At 44.4% G+C, this 14,190-nt stretch overlaps 1 protein-coding gene and 2 pseudogenes across 1 annotated transcript; 2 read left to right on the top strand and 1 right to left on the bottom strand.

Annotated features, from left to right (window-relative positions):
• Positions 1-3,163: 3,163 nt before the first annotated feature.
• Positions 3,164-3,849, top strand: LOC116803484 (annotated as a pseudogene).
• A 4,651-nt stretch (positions 3,850-8,500) lies between these two features.
• LOC116803483 lies at positions 8,501-11,113 on the bottom strand (annotated as a pseudogene).
• A 419-nt stretch (positions 11,114-11,532) lies between these two features.
• LOC6621320 (stellate orphon protein at 12D) lies at positions 11,533-12,324 on the top strand. The gene is made up of 3 exons (XM_032727178.1): positions 11,533-11,540; positions 11,667-12,146; positions 12,207-12,324. The coding sequence occupies exons 1-3, from the start codon at positions 11,533-11,535 to the stop codon at positions 12,322-12,324; spliced, it is 606 nt and encodes a 201-aa protein (XP_032583069.1).
• The last annotated feature ends 1,866 nt before the right edge of the window (positions 12,325-14,190 follow it).

The raw sequence follows: 14,190 nt of genomic DNA, 5'->3' as shown, positions 1-14,190 counted from the left end.
GAAATAGACATCCGCGCATAGTTAAAAAACCTTTCTGAGTGGTTTCGTAACTCAATATATAAATTATTGAACTCGCCTTTATCATTTCTATTGCAGCACACCCCGCCAATTTTTTTTTTTTTTTAAAGGAAGATAATAGTTGCATTGATGCAAAAAATTCCTCGTCTGAATCCATCACGTTCCTCGTAAAGCACTCACTCTGCTTTCCATTTCGACAAACACGGCCCGCACATCGCCAGCTACACCTACACGTCGTCGCATCGCTCCCGGAAACGATTTGGACTTGGTTGAGGACTTGGGTGTGGCACTTGCTCAAATAGAGGACCCGCAGACACCCACCAAGAACAAATCGCATCGCTTTTTCTGGCGCAAGGCACTGCGACGTGTCTTCCAGCGTCGTAAGTGACGGCGTCGCCGGCAGGACTTGCCCCGCTGGCATCGTCCCGCCCGTCGCTGTCGTCGTTGCAACCTGGATGATGTGCCTACGGCCAGATCCACTGCGTGCAGCCCTCGTGGCCCTGCTCAGCTGCATCCGCTAGATCCGCTGTCGAGCCCTGGCAACATACGCAACAACAACTTTTACTTCAGCAACCACTAAAACATCAGCAGCCAGCCAGCCAACCAGCAGTCGCTAATCTCCGTGATCCAGTTAACTCAATTACCATTCGATTTAGTTTTACACATGCCAGCGCTTAACTTATTTCCTGTGTTTTAGATCGACAATTAGACCATCTTTGTTGCTACATATGAAATTATAATATTGTATTACCGCCTACACGAACACGTCCCCACGAATCCTGTACATAGGCTCGACAGTTCTCGATACCATTATTTATTTTAATTAAAGCGACGCATAAGAGTGCGATGGTAGAGCATGAGCAATTGCCGCATACAAACCATATATGTGTTAGTGTACATTTACCCGAAATGTGAATCGGCAAATCTACATTTATAAGCGTACGTAGTTAAATGAAATGGAGTCGATCCATCGATGGGTGTCTCACACGCGTCATCGTCGATTCGGTGGAATAGGGCATATATGTATATGTACATGGATGCAGAAACTTTTGCTGAACATAACAATAATGTTAACGTAGTTAATTAGTTTATCCTCAACTTAGTGATCGACATGAACAATTTGAAATGGCATTAGTAACTCTTAAAAACGTAACCTGAAATAGAAAAGCGAATGCTTTTCTATAACGTAACAACCATCAAGTAATATCCTTAACCCCTAATCGGAACTAATAAGCGTATAAATATGATTAAATCATCCGCCACAAAAAAATCGTATTTTTCTACATTAAATATTAGTGCAAGCGCAAAACAATTGCAGCTTTATCAAATAGATAAATGTTCAAGACACAGGCACACCAAATTGGGCACATAATCAAGACTACAGCCACAAAAAATTTATGGGTTGGGACACGACAACTTTCGGCTTTAAGATCTTTTAACTACACCACTTTCAACTCGCTTTGTTCTACTTCGACTCTCTCTATGCTTGTCCTATTTTCTTATATCTACTTGCGCTCACGACGCTACCCTTTGCGATGATTTTCGATCATCGCCTATCGATAACTATTGTTATTGTTATTGTATTTTCTACACATGTTGCAGTTATTATAGGGCCTTCCATCTGAGCTGCTTTCCGTACATCGTATCGGCCGTTTCTTTTTACCTTAGTTACTTCATATGGCCCGAGAAAACTGCTAGCTAGTTTTTTGCCAGTCACAAACTGATTTCGTTTAATAGCCACCAGATGAACTCCTCTGGGTTGCTGCCACTTGATTGCCTCGGTGCGGAGCGAGGTGTTCTCCACATTAATCTCTTCGATCATCGATGTCAGTACCTTGTTGCTGCACTACAGCGGGAACAGTTCCTTTTCCGCGCTGCTGATACGTTCAGTGAGTTCGGCGACGCAAAGAGTTAAGGCGTAACGCTGCGTTTCAGCAGCACGTCGCGCCCTCTCTGAGCTGGCAAGATCTTCAGTCAGCTGTAATACTTCTGCCTCCAGGGCCTTGACCTTGCGCTCGACCTCCTTGCTCAACGCCTGTAGTTCCTCCTTGGCGGCCATTGCTTCCTCGGCGTTTGCGCACAATGTCATCCTGCAACCAGGCGTCAACTTGTTTTGTAATCGACTCGGATTCCATAGCTGAGTGACGGTTTTGTTGATGACGAAATGGTTTTGTACGCTCCTCTAGCGGGGAGGATCTTGATCGACACCGGGCATTCAGCGTTGTTTTCTGCTGGCTTGTACTCAGCTATCATTGACTCGATCATCGGCTTGTACTGTGGAGAAGCATCTATGTTACTACCAGTCTCAACAATATTGTACATACTTTGCTCTTTTGTTTCAGCGTATTCCGGCCGCGCTGACGCATTTATAAAGGGACATTTTGAAGATATATGACCGCTGCCTGCACATTTAAAACATTTTGTTTCTGCCTTGCAGTCTTTTCTCATGTGTTCAATAGAGCCGCAGTTGTAGCATTATTATATATTTATATAGCATTATTATATATTTATATATATAATAATGCGCAGTTTTTTCTGCCACCACTGTATTGCTTTTGCGGTTTTTCGATAACACACTTGCTCTCGTACAACTCATATTTTTCCAACAGTTGATTTGCTGCCGTACAATGCAAATTTGAACTCGCTTTTAATATCCAGCCCGTCAACTATATAAGCGATAATAGACTCAACATCGACTTGTCCAAGCGCTGCAATTTTTTCATTGTTAGCATGTATTCGTGCATGCTTTCGTCGCTCTTCTTCTTCCTGTGCGTCAACTTTGTACATGTACATCGGCACATTTCGACGCGCGCTTAAATTCGCCAATTAGGGCATTTTTAAGTCGCTCATATGTGCTCACCAACTCTGACTGCAGATTTCGTATTTCGAATTTCGTATTCGCGCGCTTCTAGAAATTTCCGACCGACGCCAACAAACTTGCGAAATTTCACAACTTTTTATTTACAACTTTACAACTTTCAGCACGGTATTTTAATATTATTTGGTCTATTGCTCATAGTACCCACGAGTTGCAGAGAAATAAAAGGTCCGCCCGGGCAGAGATCCGCAGTACCCGGGTAAGGCTAACTAGACCGGGCGGACGCCACTTGCCCGGACTCTCCGTCATCGACTCCGTCTTGAATATCTTCACACGTGCTGCCAGATCATCCACACGGACATAAAGCCCGAGAATGTCCTCCTGTGCGTGGACGAGCCTCATGTGCGCTCACGCTCCGTGGAGAATACATCTTCGGCTACGAATGGACCGCATTCGAATCCAACGCTGCCAACACCTTCTCCGCCGCCGCAAGCAAAGGACACGGCTAAACAGGATCCGGCGTTAGAGGAATGCAAAGTCAACGTAAAGATCGCCGATCTGGGAAACGCTTGTTGGGTTGATCATCACTTGACCAAGACCATTCAAACGCGCCAATATCGGTCACTAGAAGTTATTATCGGTGCGGGCTATAACACCTCGGCGGATATCTGGAGCACTGCATGCATGGTATTCGAACTGGCCACCGGTGACTATCTTTTTGAGCCACACTCCGGCGAATCGTACACCCGCAACGAGGACCATTTGGCCCACATCATCGAGCTGCTGGGTCCAATACCGCGGAACATTTTGTTAAACGGCACCTATGCGGCGAAGTCGTTTACCCGTTCCTGCGAGCTACGAAATATCTCGGGCCGGACGTTCTTCTGGAGAAGTACGAGTGGTCGCAAAAGGATGCGGCGTCATTCGCTTCGTTCCTTAAGCCCATGCTCGAGCTCGATCCGAACAAGCGTGCCACCGCTGCGGAGTGTCTGCAGCATCCGTGGCTTAGATAAGTTACGATGCAACCTGCTTGTTGGCTGCGTGCCACACAGCCAGCAACAGTAGATGGAGGGGGAGCTCTAGCAGGAACCGGAACAGGAAAAGGAACAAGAGCAACAGCACTAAAAGGTGGATCACCGGCAGTAACAGCAGACGGAGAAGTTGGCAGGGGCTATAGGCCCGACCTTATTTGGTTGCACCCTTTGTAACCACAGCCTCAGCAACACCCACTCCACAACCCCACGCATCAATTTCGACAAACACGGCCCGCACATCGCCAGCTACACCTACACGTCGTCGCATCGCTTCCGGAAACGATTTGGACTTGGTTGAGGACTTGGGTGTGGCACTTGCTCAAATAGAGGAACCGCAGACACCCACCAAGAACAAATCGCATCGCTTTTTCTGGCGCAAGGCACTGCGACGTGTCTTCCAGCGTCGTAAGTGACGGCGTCGCCGGCAGGACTTGCCCCGCTGGCATCGTCCCGCCCGTCGCTGTCGTCGTCGCAACCTGGATGAGACGCATCTGCGCCTGATGTGCCTACGGCCAGATCCACTGCGTGCAGCCCGCGTGGCCCTGCTCAGCTGCATCCGCTACATCCGCTGGCGAGCCATGGCAACATACGCAACAACAACTTTTACTTCAGCAACCACTAAAACATCAGCAGCCAGCCAGCCAACCAGCAGTCGCTAATCTCCGTGATCCAGTTAACTCAATTACCATTCGATTTAGTTTTACACATGCCAGCGCTTAACTTATTTCCTGTGTTTTAGATCGACAATTAGACCATCTTTGTTGCTACATATGAAATTATAATATTGTATTACCGCCTACACGAACACGTCCCCACGAATCCTGTACATAGGCTCGACAGTTCTCGATACCATTATTTATTTTAATTAAAGCGACGCATAAGAGTGCGATGGTAGAGCATGAGCAATTGCCGCATACAAACCATATATGTGTTAGTGTACATTTACCCGAAATGCGAATCGGCCAATCTACATTTATAAGCGTACGTAGTTAAATGAAATGGAGTCGATCCATCGATGGGTGTCCCACACGCGTCATCGTCGATTCGGTGGAATAGGGCATATATGTATATGTACATGGATGCAGAAACTTGTGCTGAACATAACAATAATGTTAACGTAGTTAATTAGTTTATCCTCGGCTTAGTGATAGACATGAACAATTTGAAATGGCATTAGTAACTCTTAAAAACGTAACCTGAAATAGAAAAGCGAATGCTTTTCTATAACGTATATATGATTAAATCATCCGCCACAAAAAAATCGTATTTTTCTACATTAAATATAAGTGCAAGCGCAAAATAATTGCAGCTTTATCAAATAGATAAATGTTCAAGACACAGGCGTGTCTTGGACGTGGCTCTAGAGGTGGCTCCAGGCTCTCTCGAGTTTTTGTTCGAGAGAGAAAGAGCGGATAGCGCTACAGCAAAGAGCTCTTTTCTTCGCATACAGTGACAGCAGACGACTGTACGTGTGCACACGTATGCTCATGCATTGTAAATTTTACAAAATATGCCCTTCACCTTAGAAGTTCGTTGACTTTAAATCTATATTATTTTTTATCAATTGGCACCATTTGAAAAATTCTTGTTTTGCATTGCCTTAACGTTATTATTATTATTTAAATAAATCTTAGAAATTGTAATAGACAAATCTATGGCACTATGCAGCCACTTTTTTGGTGAAGGCCAAATTTGCTCTCTTTCCGCTCGCTTACGCTGGGAGCGTAAGAAATCTAAAAATAGAATTTGCTTGCTTGTGTGAGTAAAAACAAGAGGAGAGAACGCGTATATGTGTGCGTGTTGCGCTAGAAGACGATTTTCGGGCCGAAATCAATTCTGATCGAAGAAACGAATTTACATATTTGGAGTATTTCGTAGCAATATGATGAAATAAAATAATAATTAACTATTATCGAATTATCTACCCTCTACATATTTATATTTATGTTGATAATTAATTATGTGTAATATATATATACTACTTTTATTTGTGCACTTGATTTTGTTTGTTTTTATTTTTTTTTTAAATATTTCATAATCTTTAATGTGTATTTTACAAATATTAAAAAAAGATCAGAAGGTACCTTTAGTTTTCCGAAGTATTAAAAATTTAAGTAATAAAAATATATAAAATAAATAAAAATTTGAAAAAAAGGTTTGTTGCAAAAGTCATATCTGGAGGCACGAAGTGCGGACACAAGCACTCAACAATCATTGCCTTATTAATTTTTCACACGCCGCACGCTGAATACTCTAATGACTATTATTCTACTATAAAGTCATTTTTAAAATTTATTTTGTGATATTATGATTCGGCTATTACTATTTCTAAGCTATATGTAATAATAACAATGTAAGGCAATGCAAAACAAGAATTTTTCACATGGTGCCAATTGATCAATAATAATATAGATTTTGTTTAGCTATTGAGCTTTTTTAATAGCTGTTGCGAATAATAAAAAACCGAAGAAAGTTTGTTTTTATTACGACACTGTTTATTTACGAATTGTTATTCTTTTACGATAGCGATAATTGAATGCGTAAGTTTGGTCTTTTCCGAAACACGAATAATTGGCAAATGGCGGCGACAAAGTTGGTGGCGTTGTCTGACCAAATTTGCTTCGGCTTCCGTCGGGTGCATATGAACCTCTTGAGTCCGCACAGAAACGCAACTGTCGAGAGATCCTTGATCAGCTCCAGGTGTAGTGCCTTGGTTGCAAAGCATATAAATACGTAGACGTAGGATTTAACCGCGGTCTTGTTTCAAGTATCCGACTTGTAAAAGAAGGGTCCACAGAAGTCTATACCAGTAATCTCAACAGCGTGAGATCCTTCTAAGCGCTCCTTGGGAAGGTCCGCCATTATGTGCTCTATCAGCCGCGGCTTAATCCGAAAACATCTGATGCACCTGTTCACGGTTTTGGTAACCGTCTTCCTCCCCCCAATTGGCCAATATTGGGATCGAGTTGCACCCAGAAGAGCTCGAGGTCCGGCATGAAGATCGCTTTCATGGTAATGCGAAATAATAGTTTTGTCAGGTCAAACAGCTGTTGGCCAATCTCTTTCAGGCTCCGTAAGATAGGCGGGTCCATGCGCCCAGAGTGACGACTCGCTAGGCTCAGACGGCAGGGATCCTCTGGATAAGATGTCAGACGGATTTAAAGCTGTTGGAACATAACGCCAAGCCGTGACATCTGTCAGCTCCTGAATGGCTGCAACCCTATTTGCCACAAATATGTTTTCCTTGCTGGCTGAAGAAGGAACGCGTGAAGCTATTAAGGCGCTACCGCAAGGGCGCGCGCAGCCTCCAGACACAACCCAATATTACACATAATTAATTATCAACATAAATATAAATATGTAGAGGGTAGATAATTCGATAATAATTAATTATTATTTTATTTCATCATATTGCTACGAAATACTCCAAATATGTAAATTCGTTTCTTCGATCAGAATTGATTTCGGCCCGAAAATCGTCTTCTGGCGCAACACGCACACATATACGCGTTCTCTCCTCTTGTTTTTACTCACACAAGCAAGCAAATTCTATTTTTAGATTTCTTACGCTCCCAGCGTAAGCGAGCGGAAAGAGAGCAAATTTGGCCTTCACCAAAAAAGTGGCTGCATAGTGCCATAGATTTGTCTATTACAATTTCTAAGATTTATTTAAATAATAATAATAACGTTAAGGCAATGCAAAACAAGAATTTTTCAAATGGTGCCAATTGATAAAAAATAATATAGATTTAAAGTCAACGAACTTCTAAGGTGAAGGGCATATTTTGTAAAATTTACAATGCATGAGCATACGTGTGCACACGTACAGTCGTCTGCTGTCACTGTATGCGAAGAAAAGAGCTCTTTGCTGTAGCGCTATCCGCTCTTTCTCTCTCGAACAAAAACTCGAGAGAGCCTGGAGCCACCTCTAGAGCCACGTCCAAGACACGCCTGTGTCTTGAACATTTATCTATTTGATAAAGCTGCAATTATTTTGCGCTTGCACTTATATTTAATGTAGAAAAATACGAAAAATACGGATGATTTAATCATATTTATACGCTTATTAGTTCCGATTAGGGGTTAAGGATAGTACTTGATGGTTGTTACGTTATAGAAAAGCATTCGCTTTTCTATTTCAGGTTACGTTTTTAAGAGTTACTAATGCCATTTTAAATTGTTCATGTCGATCACTAAGCCGAGGATAAACTAATTAACTACGTTAACATTATTGTTATGTTCAGCACAAGTTTCTGCATCCATGTACATATACATATATGCCCTATTCCACCGAATCGACGATGACGCGTGTGAGACACCCATCGATGGATCGACTCCATTTCATTTAACTACGTACGCTTATAAATGTAGATTTGCCGATTCGCATTTCGGGTAAATGTACACTAACACATATATGGTTTGTATGCGGCAATTGCTCATGCTCTACCATCGCACTCTTATGCGTCGCTTTAATTAAAATAAATAATGGTATCGAGAACTGTCGAGCCTATGTACAGGATTCGTGGGGACGTGTTCGTGTAGGCGGTAATACAATATTATAATTTCATATGTAGCAACAAGGATGGTCTAATTGTCGATCTAAAACACAGGTAATAAGTTAAGCGCTGGCATGTGTAAAACTAAATCGAATGGTAATTGAGTTAACTGGATCACGGAGATTAGCGACTGCTGGTTGGCTGGCTGGCTGCTGATGTTTTAGTGGTTGCTGAAGTAAAAGTTGTTGTTGCGTATGTTGCCATGGCTCGCCAGCGGATGTAGCGGATGCAGCTGAGCAGGGCCACGCGGGCTGCACGCAGTGGATCTGGCCGTAGGCACATCAGGCGCAGATGCGTCTCATCCAGGTTGCGACGACGACAGCGACGGGCGGGACGATGCCAGCGGGGCAAGTCCTGCCGGCGACGCCGTCACTTACGACGCTGGAAGACACGTCGCAGTGCCTTGCGCCAGAAAAAGCGATGCGATTTGTTCTTGGTGGGTGTCTGCGGTTCCTCTATTTGAGCAAGTGCCACACCCAAGTCCTCAACCAAGTCCAAATCGTTTCCGGAAGCGATGCGACGACGTGTAGGTGTAGCTGGCGATGTGCGGGCCGTGTTTGTCGAAATTGATGCGTGGGTTTGTGGAGTGGGTGTTGCTGAGGCTGTGGTTACAAAGGGTGCAACCAAATAAGGTCGGGCCTTCAGTGCCGCAATTGCTGCAGCCGATGTGGAAGCAATTGATGAGATGAAAGCCAAAGTAGCCACCGATGCCGAAGATTCTATATAGCCCCTGCCAACTTCTCCGTCTGCTGTTACTGCCAGTGATCCACCTTTTAGTGCTGTTGCTCTTGTTCCTTTTCCTGTTCCGGTTCCTGCTAGAGCTCCCCCTCCATCTGCTGTTGCTGGCTGTGTGGCACGCAGCCAACAACCAGGTTGCATCGTAACTTATCTAAGCCACGGATGCTGCAGACACTCCGCAGCGGTGGCACGCTTGTTCGGATCGAGCTCGAGCATGGGCTTAAGGAACGAAGCGAATGACGCCGCATCCTTTTGCGACCACTCGTACTTCTCCAGAAGAACGTCCATTAGGCCCCAGGGCTTAAGGCCCGAGATATTTCGTAGCTCGCAGGAACGGGTAAACGACTTCGCCGCATAGGTGCCGTTTAACAAAATGTTCCGCGGTATTGGACCCAGCAGCTCGATGATGTGGGCCAAATGGTCCTCGTTGCGGGTGTACGATTCGCCGGAGTGTGGCTCAAAAAGATAGTCACCGGTGGCCAGTTCGAATACCATGCATGCAGTGCTCCAGATATAGCCCGCACCGATAATAACTTCTAGTGACCGATATTGGCGCGTTTGAATGGTCTTGGTCAAGTGATGATCAACCCAACAAGCGTTTCCCAGATCGGCGATCTTTACGTTGACTTTGCATTCCTCTAACGCCGGATCCTGTTTAGCCGTGTCCTTTGCTTGCGGCGGCGGAGAAGGTGTTGGCAGCGTTGGATTCGAATGCGGTCCATTCGTAGCCGAAGATGTATTCTCCACGGAGCGTGAGCGCACATGAGGCTCGTCCACGCACAGGAGGACATTCTCGGGCTTTATGTCCGTGTGGACATTCTCGAAATTTTCGAGAAAATTACTTCAGGATTTGTCTCTGATGGTATCAGCGTAGCTGTTCCTTGGTGTGCCCGCGCCGTGTTCATTCTTTTGTGAAGACGGATTTTCAGCTCTTTGTAGATTGGACAGCCTCTGTAGTTTGCTGTTTGATTGATTTACAAAACCGCTTGTGCTCTTCTCGCGGATGTATATTGGCGGAGGTTTTGTTTTCTTCGGTTCGATATCAACGGATCCCAGCGGCACGTCCTTAGCGGTATCTACCAGCAAGGCAAATCCGTTGGTATTTGCAGGGGCTACATTTTTGATTAAGGTAGAGTTGTCGCGTGTATTTTTCGGCTTGTTTTCCAAATCTGAATTTTCCGGTCTGAGCTTTCGCTTTATTGTAATGTAGCGGTCCATTCCAGTCTGCCAGGTCGACCCAGCTTTTTTGTTTACGTTTTCGTTTTGTTTTGCTGGTAGTGCAGCAGTACCGTTTATTGCTTGCGGTTTTGCTTTCGCTAACTCAGTCAGAGCGTGAGCGGGTGCAGCCGATGACGAGGTAATGCTTTTTGGTACACTATATTTTTAGTTTTATGTTCTGGTGCGTAAATAAATAATGCTGATGGTTTTCCGACACGGGAACGGGCGACATATAATTGGCCATGTGAAAAACATGGATTTTCTAGATTGATGCCACATACACCTAGCGACTGCCCTTGTGATTTATTTATTGACATTGCAAATGGAAGCCGCACTGGAAACTGTAAACGCTTAAAGCTGAATGGCATATCGTTCGGTATCATAGGGATGCGTGGGATTAAAACATCTTCGCCTTTGTACTTCCCTTTCAAAATTGTGGCTTCGATGACGTTGTTCAATAATTTCTTCACCGCAAGCCGCGTGCCATTACACAGACATGGCTGGTTTATGTTCCGTAACATAATAATTACTGATCCGATTTTTAATTGCAGATTATGAGGTGGTAACCCGGCAATTCCAGCGAATTTAAAAATTATGTTGGACAATTCACAACTTCATCTTCATTAGTAACGGAATCAACTGATTTGTAATTCTTCTAGCAGAAAAGTTCGTATTTTGTTTGTGCTTTGCCAATGGTGTGACCGTACGCGGCTGGTCGCAAAATCACCCATAAATGTGGTGGTGAAAATTCATTAGCCAACACTGAACGCGCTTTTTTTAAAATATGCAAAATTAAATGTATACTTTTCAATATTTCCGAGAGATTTTCTTAATATTTTTTTCCGTAAGAACCATCCTTGGACTTCCACAAACATTTAAAAAAAAGAATTATCGAAATTGGTTCAGCCGTTCACACGTGATGCCGTGACAACGCGAAACGGGTTTCACTTTTATATATATATATATATATAGATAACTGAATTATAAGTTTATTAATGAATTTAATGTTAAACATTTTCCTTTGGATACTATTTATAAAATAATATAAAAACGCTGTGCTTGCCGCTTTGACGAGATTGAGATTTTTGTAAAGGCCATTCAGTCCTCGGCCGATTAAGGATTGCGGCCCAACTGATACATAGATGTCATTATGGCATAGTACGCCTTATCATTTCGCACTGTACTTTTTATTATTTCATACGAGTGAACTGGCAACAAATCGAGCCCGTGAGTAACTAGGTTTTTCCTATGGAAAAAATAGCAATTCACAGTAAAATCTTGTAGCCAGAACAACAACAACAGCAGCTGGATCAGATGGTTCCTCGGGATCAACGAGTTCCTCTGCCGCGTACCCATCGACTACATTCAGGAGACGTTCAACCAGATGGGCCTGGAGTACTTCACCGAGACACTGCAAGTGATCCTGAATCCGGTGTTCGACAGTTCCTTGGATTGTGTCTTCGGCGATGAGGAGAAGTGGTACGGCATGATCCACGCCCGATACATCATGTCGGAGCGAGGCGTGGATGATATGCGCCAAAAGTATGAGAGAGGCGACTTCGAAGTGTGTCCAAAGCTCTCCTGTAGGCAGAAAGCCCTTCCTGTGGGCCCCAGCGACGTGTGGGTCAAGTCCAACGTGAATATCTTCTGCCCTCGCTGTAACGATACACAGCTGGACGGAGCAATGTTCGGGACCAGCTTCTTGCACAACTTCTTCGAGCAGCGGCTGAACTTGAGACCCCAGCCGCCCCTGGACGTCCCCCGGTAAGTAATTCTTGTTATTTAGTCCTTGTTCTTTTCTACACAAAGCGCTTGCACATGCAGTCTATTTGGCTTCCGGTTTTTACGAGACGGCCTTGATGAAGCTCGAATCGCCCGAGTCCTCTCCCAAGAATATCAGATCCTCGGTCAACAAGTCCCAATGAATGATCTGAATGTTTAATTCCACACGAGGAAGAGCAGAAATGTTTGTCCTATATATCAGTCGGCTTGTACTTACGACAAAACACAGACAAACCTAAGCCTTTTCTATTGACGACGCGGACTGCGGCGCATGTTTTTCCTTCCCTTCACAAAAGGTTATGCGTGCACCAAAGTTGACGGGCCAGGCTGGCCAATGCTTGCTGCATACCGGTAGCAACGACGTTACCAGCACCACTGAAAGCAGAAACAGGATTACTGTAGGCAATGCGCAGGAACAGTAAGCACAATTATTACAATAAGAAATAACACGCGAGTTTTCTGCTTCGTTTCCGCTTGGGAGAGGAGAGACCAGTTTCCCGAAATGCCATTGACACTGACAAACGCGAGTAACTGGCGGGAAAAATACTAGAATCCCAAAAATACTAACTTGAACAATTCTAGTATTTTTGCCCGATTGTCAGTTGGCGGAGAAAAAAGATACTAGCCTATAAGCCCGCCATAAAGGCTGACCGGAAAATTGCTAGCATATCGATCATCCGCCATGCCTTTGAGCTATCGAAGAAGCCCGCCTACGTGCCTAGCCCTAAGCTGCAAGTCAGTTGAGATTATAAAACAGACAGAAGCGCGCGCCCAACAGTAGCAAAGAGTGAAGCCAGCAGCAACAACAACAACTTATGGACGGCCAGAACGTGAACCAAAGCGGAGGATGGGCATCGGTGTTATCCATCTCATCGGACGATAGTAACTGCTCATCCTCACCGCCATCAATAATAGTCTAATCGCTGGATACCACGTCATCGCTTAACTATACTCTAAAATTACCAAAACTATTTTTCCTATTCCATAAGCTATTTCCTAAGTAACGTAATATTTAAATTTAAATTCCACACTCGAATTCAAAAATGTCTTCCGCAAATTTAAATCATAAATTAATACTTGTAAGTATGGCGCGCATATCTGCCGCCAAGAAATCCGAAAATGTAATATGCCACAAATTGTCACTATATATTTTTAAGCAAAATTCGGAGGACAATGAAAAGCTTCAATAGACATTAAAAATGTATAAAAAAAACAAAAGATTATGCTCCACATCTACTCCCAGCCTTTTTCCCCCCTCACCACACCCGTTTTCAGAAAGCAAGGCAGCTCAATCTGTTTACGAGGAATCCAAAGCCAGGAATGGACCCCCCCGCCAGCCGTTACCCTACAGCATCAATGATTCTGCTCGTAGCGCAGCGGCGCCAGCCGGGAATGCCCCCCCACCCCGTCAAAATTCAGATACAGAACTACGACCACCTACCTCAAAATTAAAGAAGTCCTGACAGCTAACGGCTTCCCTCTATTCACCAACCAGCCCAAGTCCGAGAGGGGTTTTCGAGTAGTTATCAGACATCTCCACCACTCCCACTCCATGCTCGTGGATAGTCCAGGAGCTGCTGAAGCTCGGATTCCATGCGCGCTTCGTCAGAAATATGACGAATCCGGCTACAGTTGGCCCCATGCGAATGTTTGAAGTGGAGATCGTCATGGCCAAGGACGGCAGTCATGACAAAATTATCTCACTCAAACAAACAGTGGCAAAGGGTGGATATTGAAAGGACACGGGAGCCGGTCCAGTGCTACAGATGCCAGGGCTTCAGGCATGCCAAAAATTTATGGATGAGGCCGCCAAGATTCATGAAATGCACTGGCGATCATGTGTCATCCTGCTGCACCAAGCTAAGTCCACCCCTGCCACTTGCGTCAACTGCTCTGGAGAGCATATTAGTGCGTACAAGGCGGTTTCTGGCGGCAAGCAACATTGACCTAAACAAAATACGGACAATTAAAGATGCAACAAATAACATTTATAGACGACAAGGCTCCCCTCCACGCAATAATACCC

This window comes from Drosophila sechellia, unplaced genomic scaffold, assembly GCF_004382195.2.
Source record: "Drosophila sechellia strain sech25 unplaced genomic scaffold, ASM438219v1 Y_39, whole genome shotgun sequence".
NCBI classification, from domain to species: Eukaryota; Metazoa; Arthropoda; class Insecta; order Diptera; family Drosophilidae; genus Drosophila; species Drosophila sechellia.
Note: the sequence above shows the minus strand (reverse complement) of the source record. Positions and strands in the feature narration are given on the sequence as shown.

Coding starts and splice junctions, on each gene's coding strand:
- LOC6621320 (XM_032727178.1), top strand. Junction 12,147..12,206: donor CCGCCCCTGGACGTCCCCCG/GTAAGTAATTCT, acceptor TTGCACATGCAG/TCTATTTGGCTTCCGGTTTT.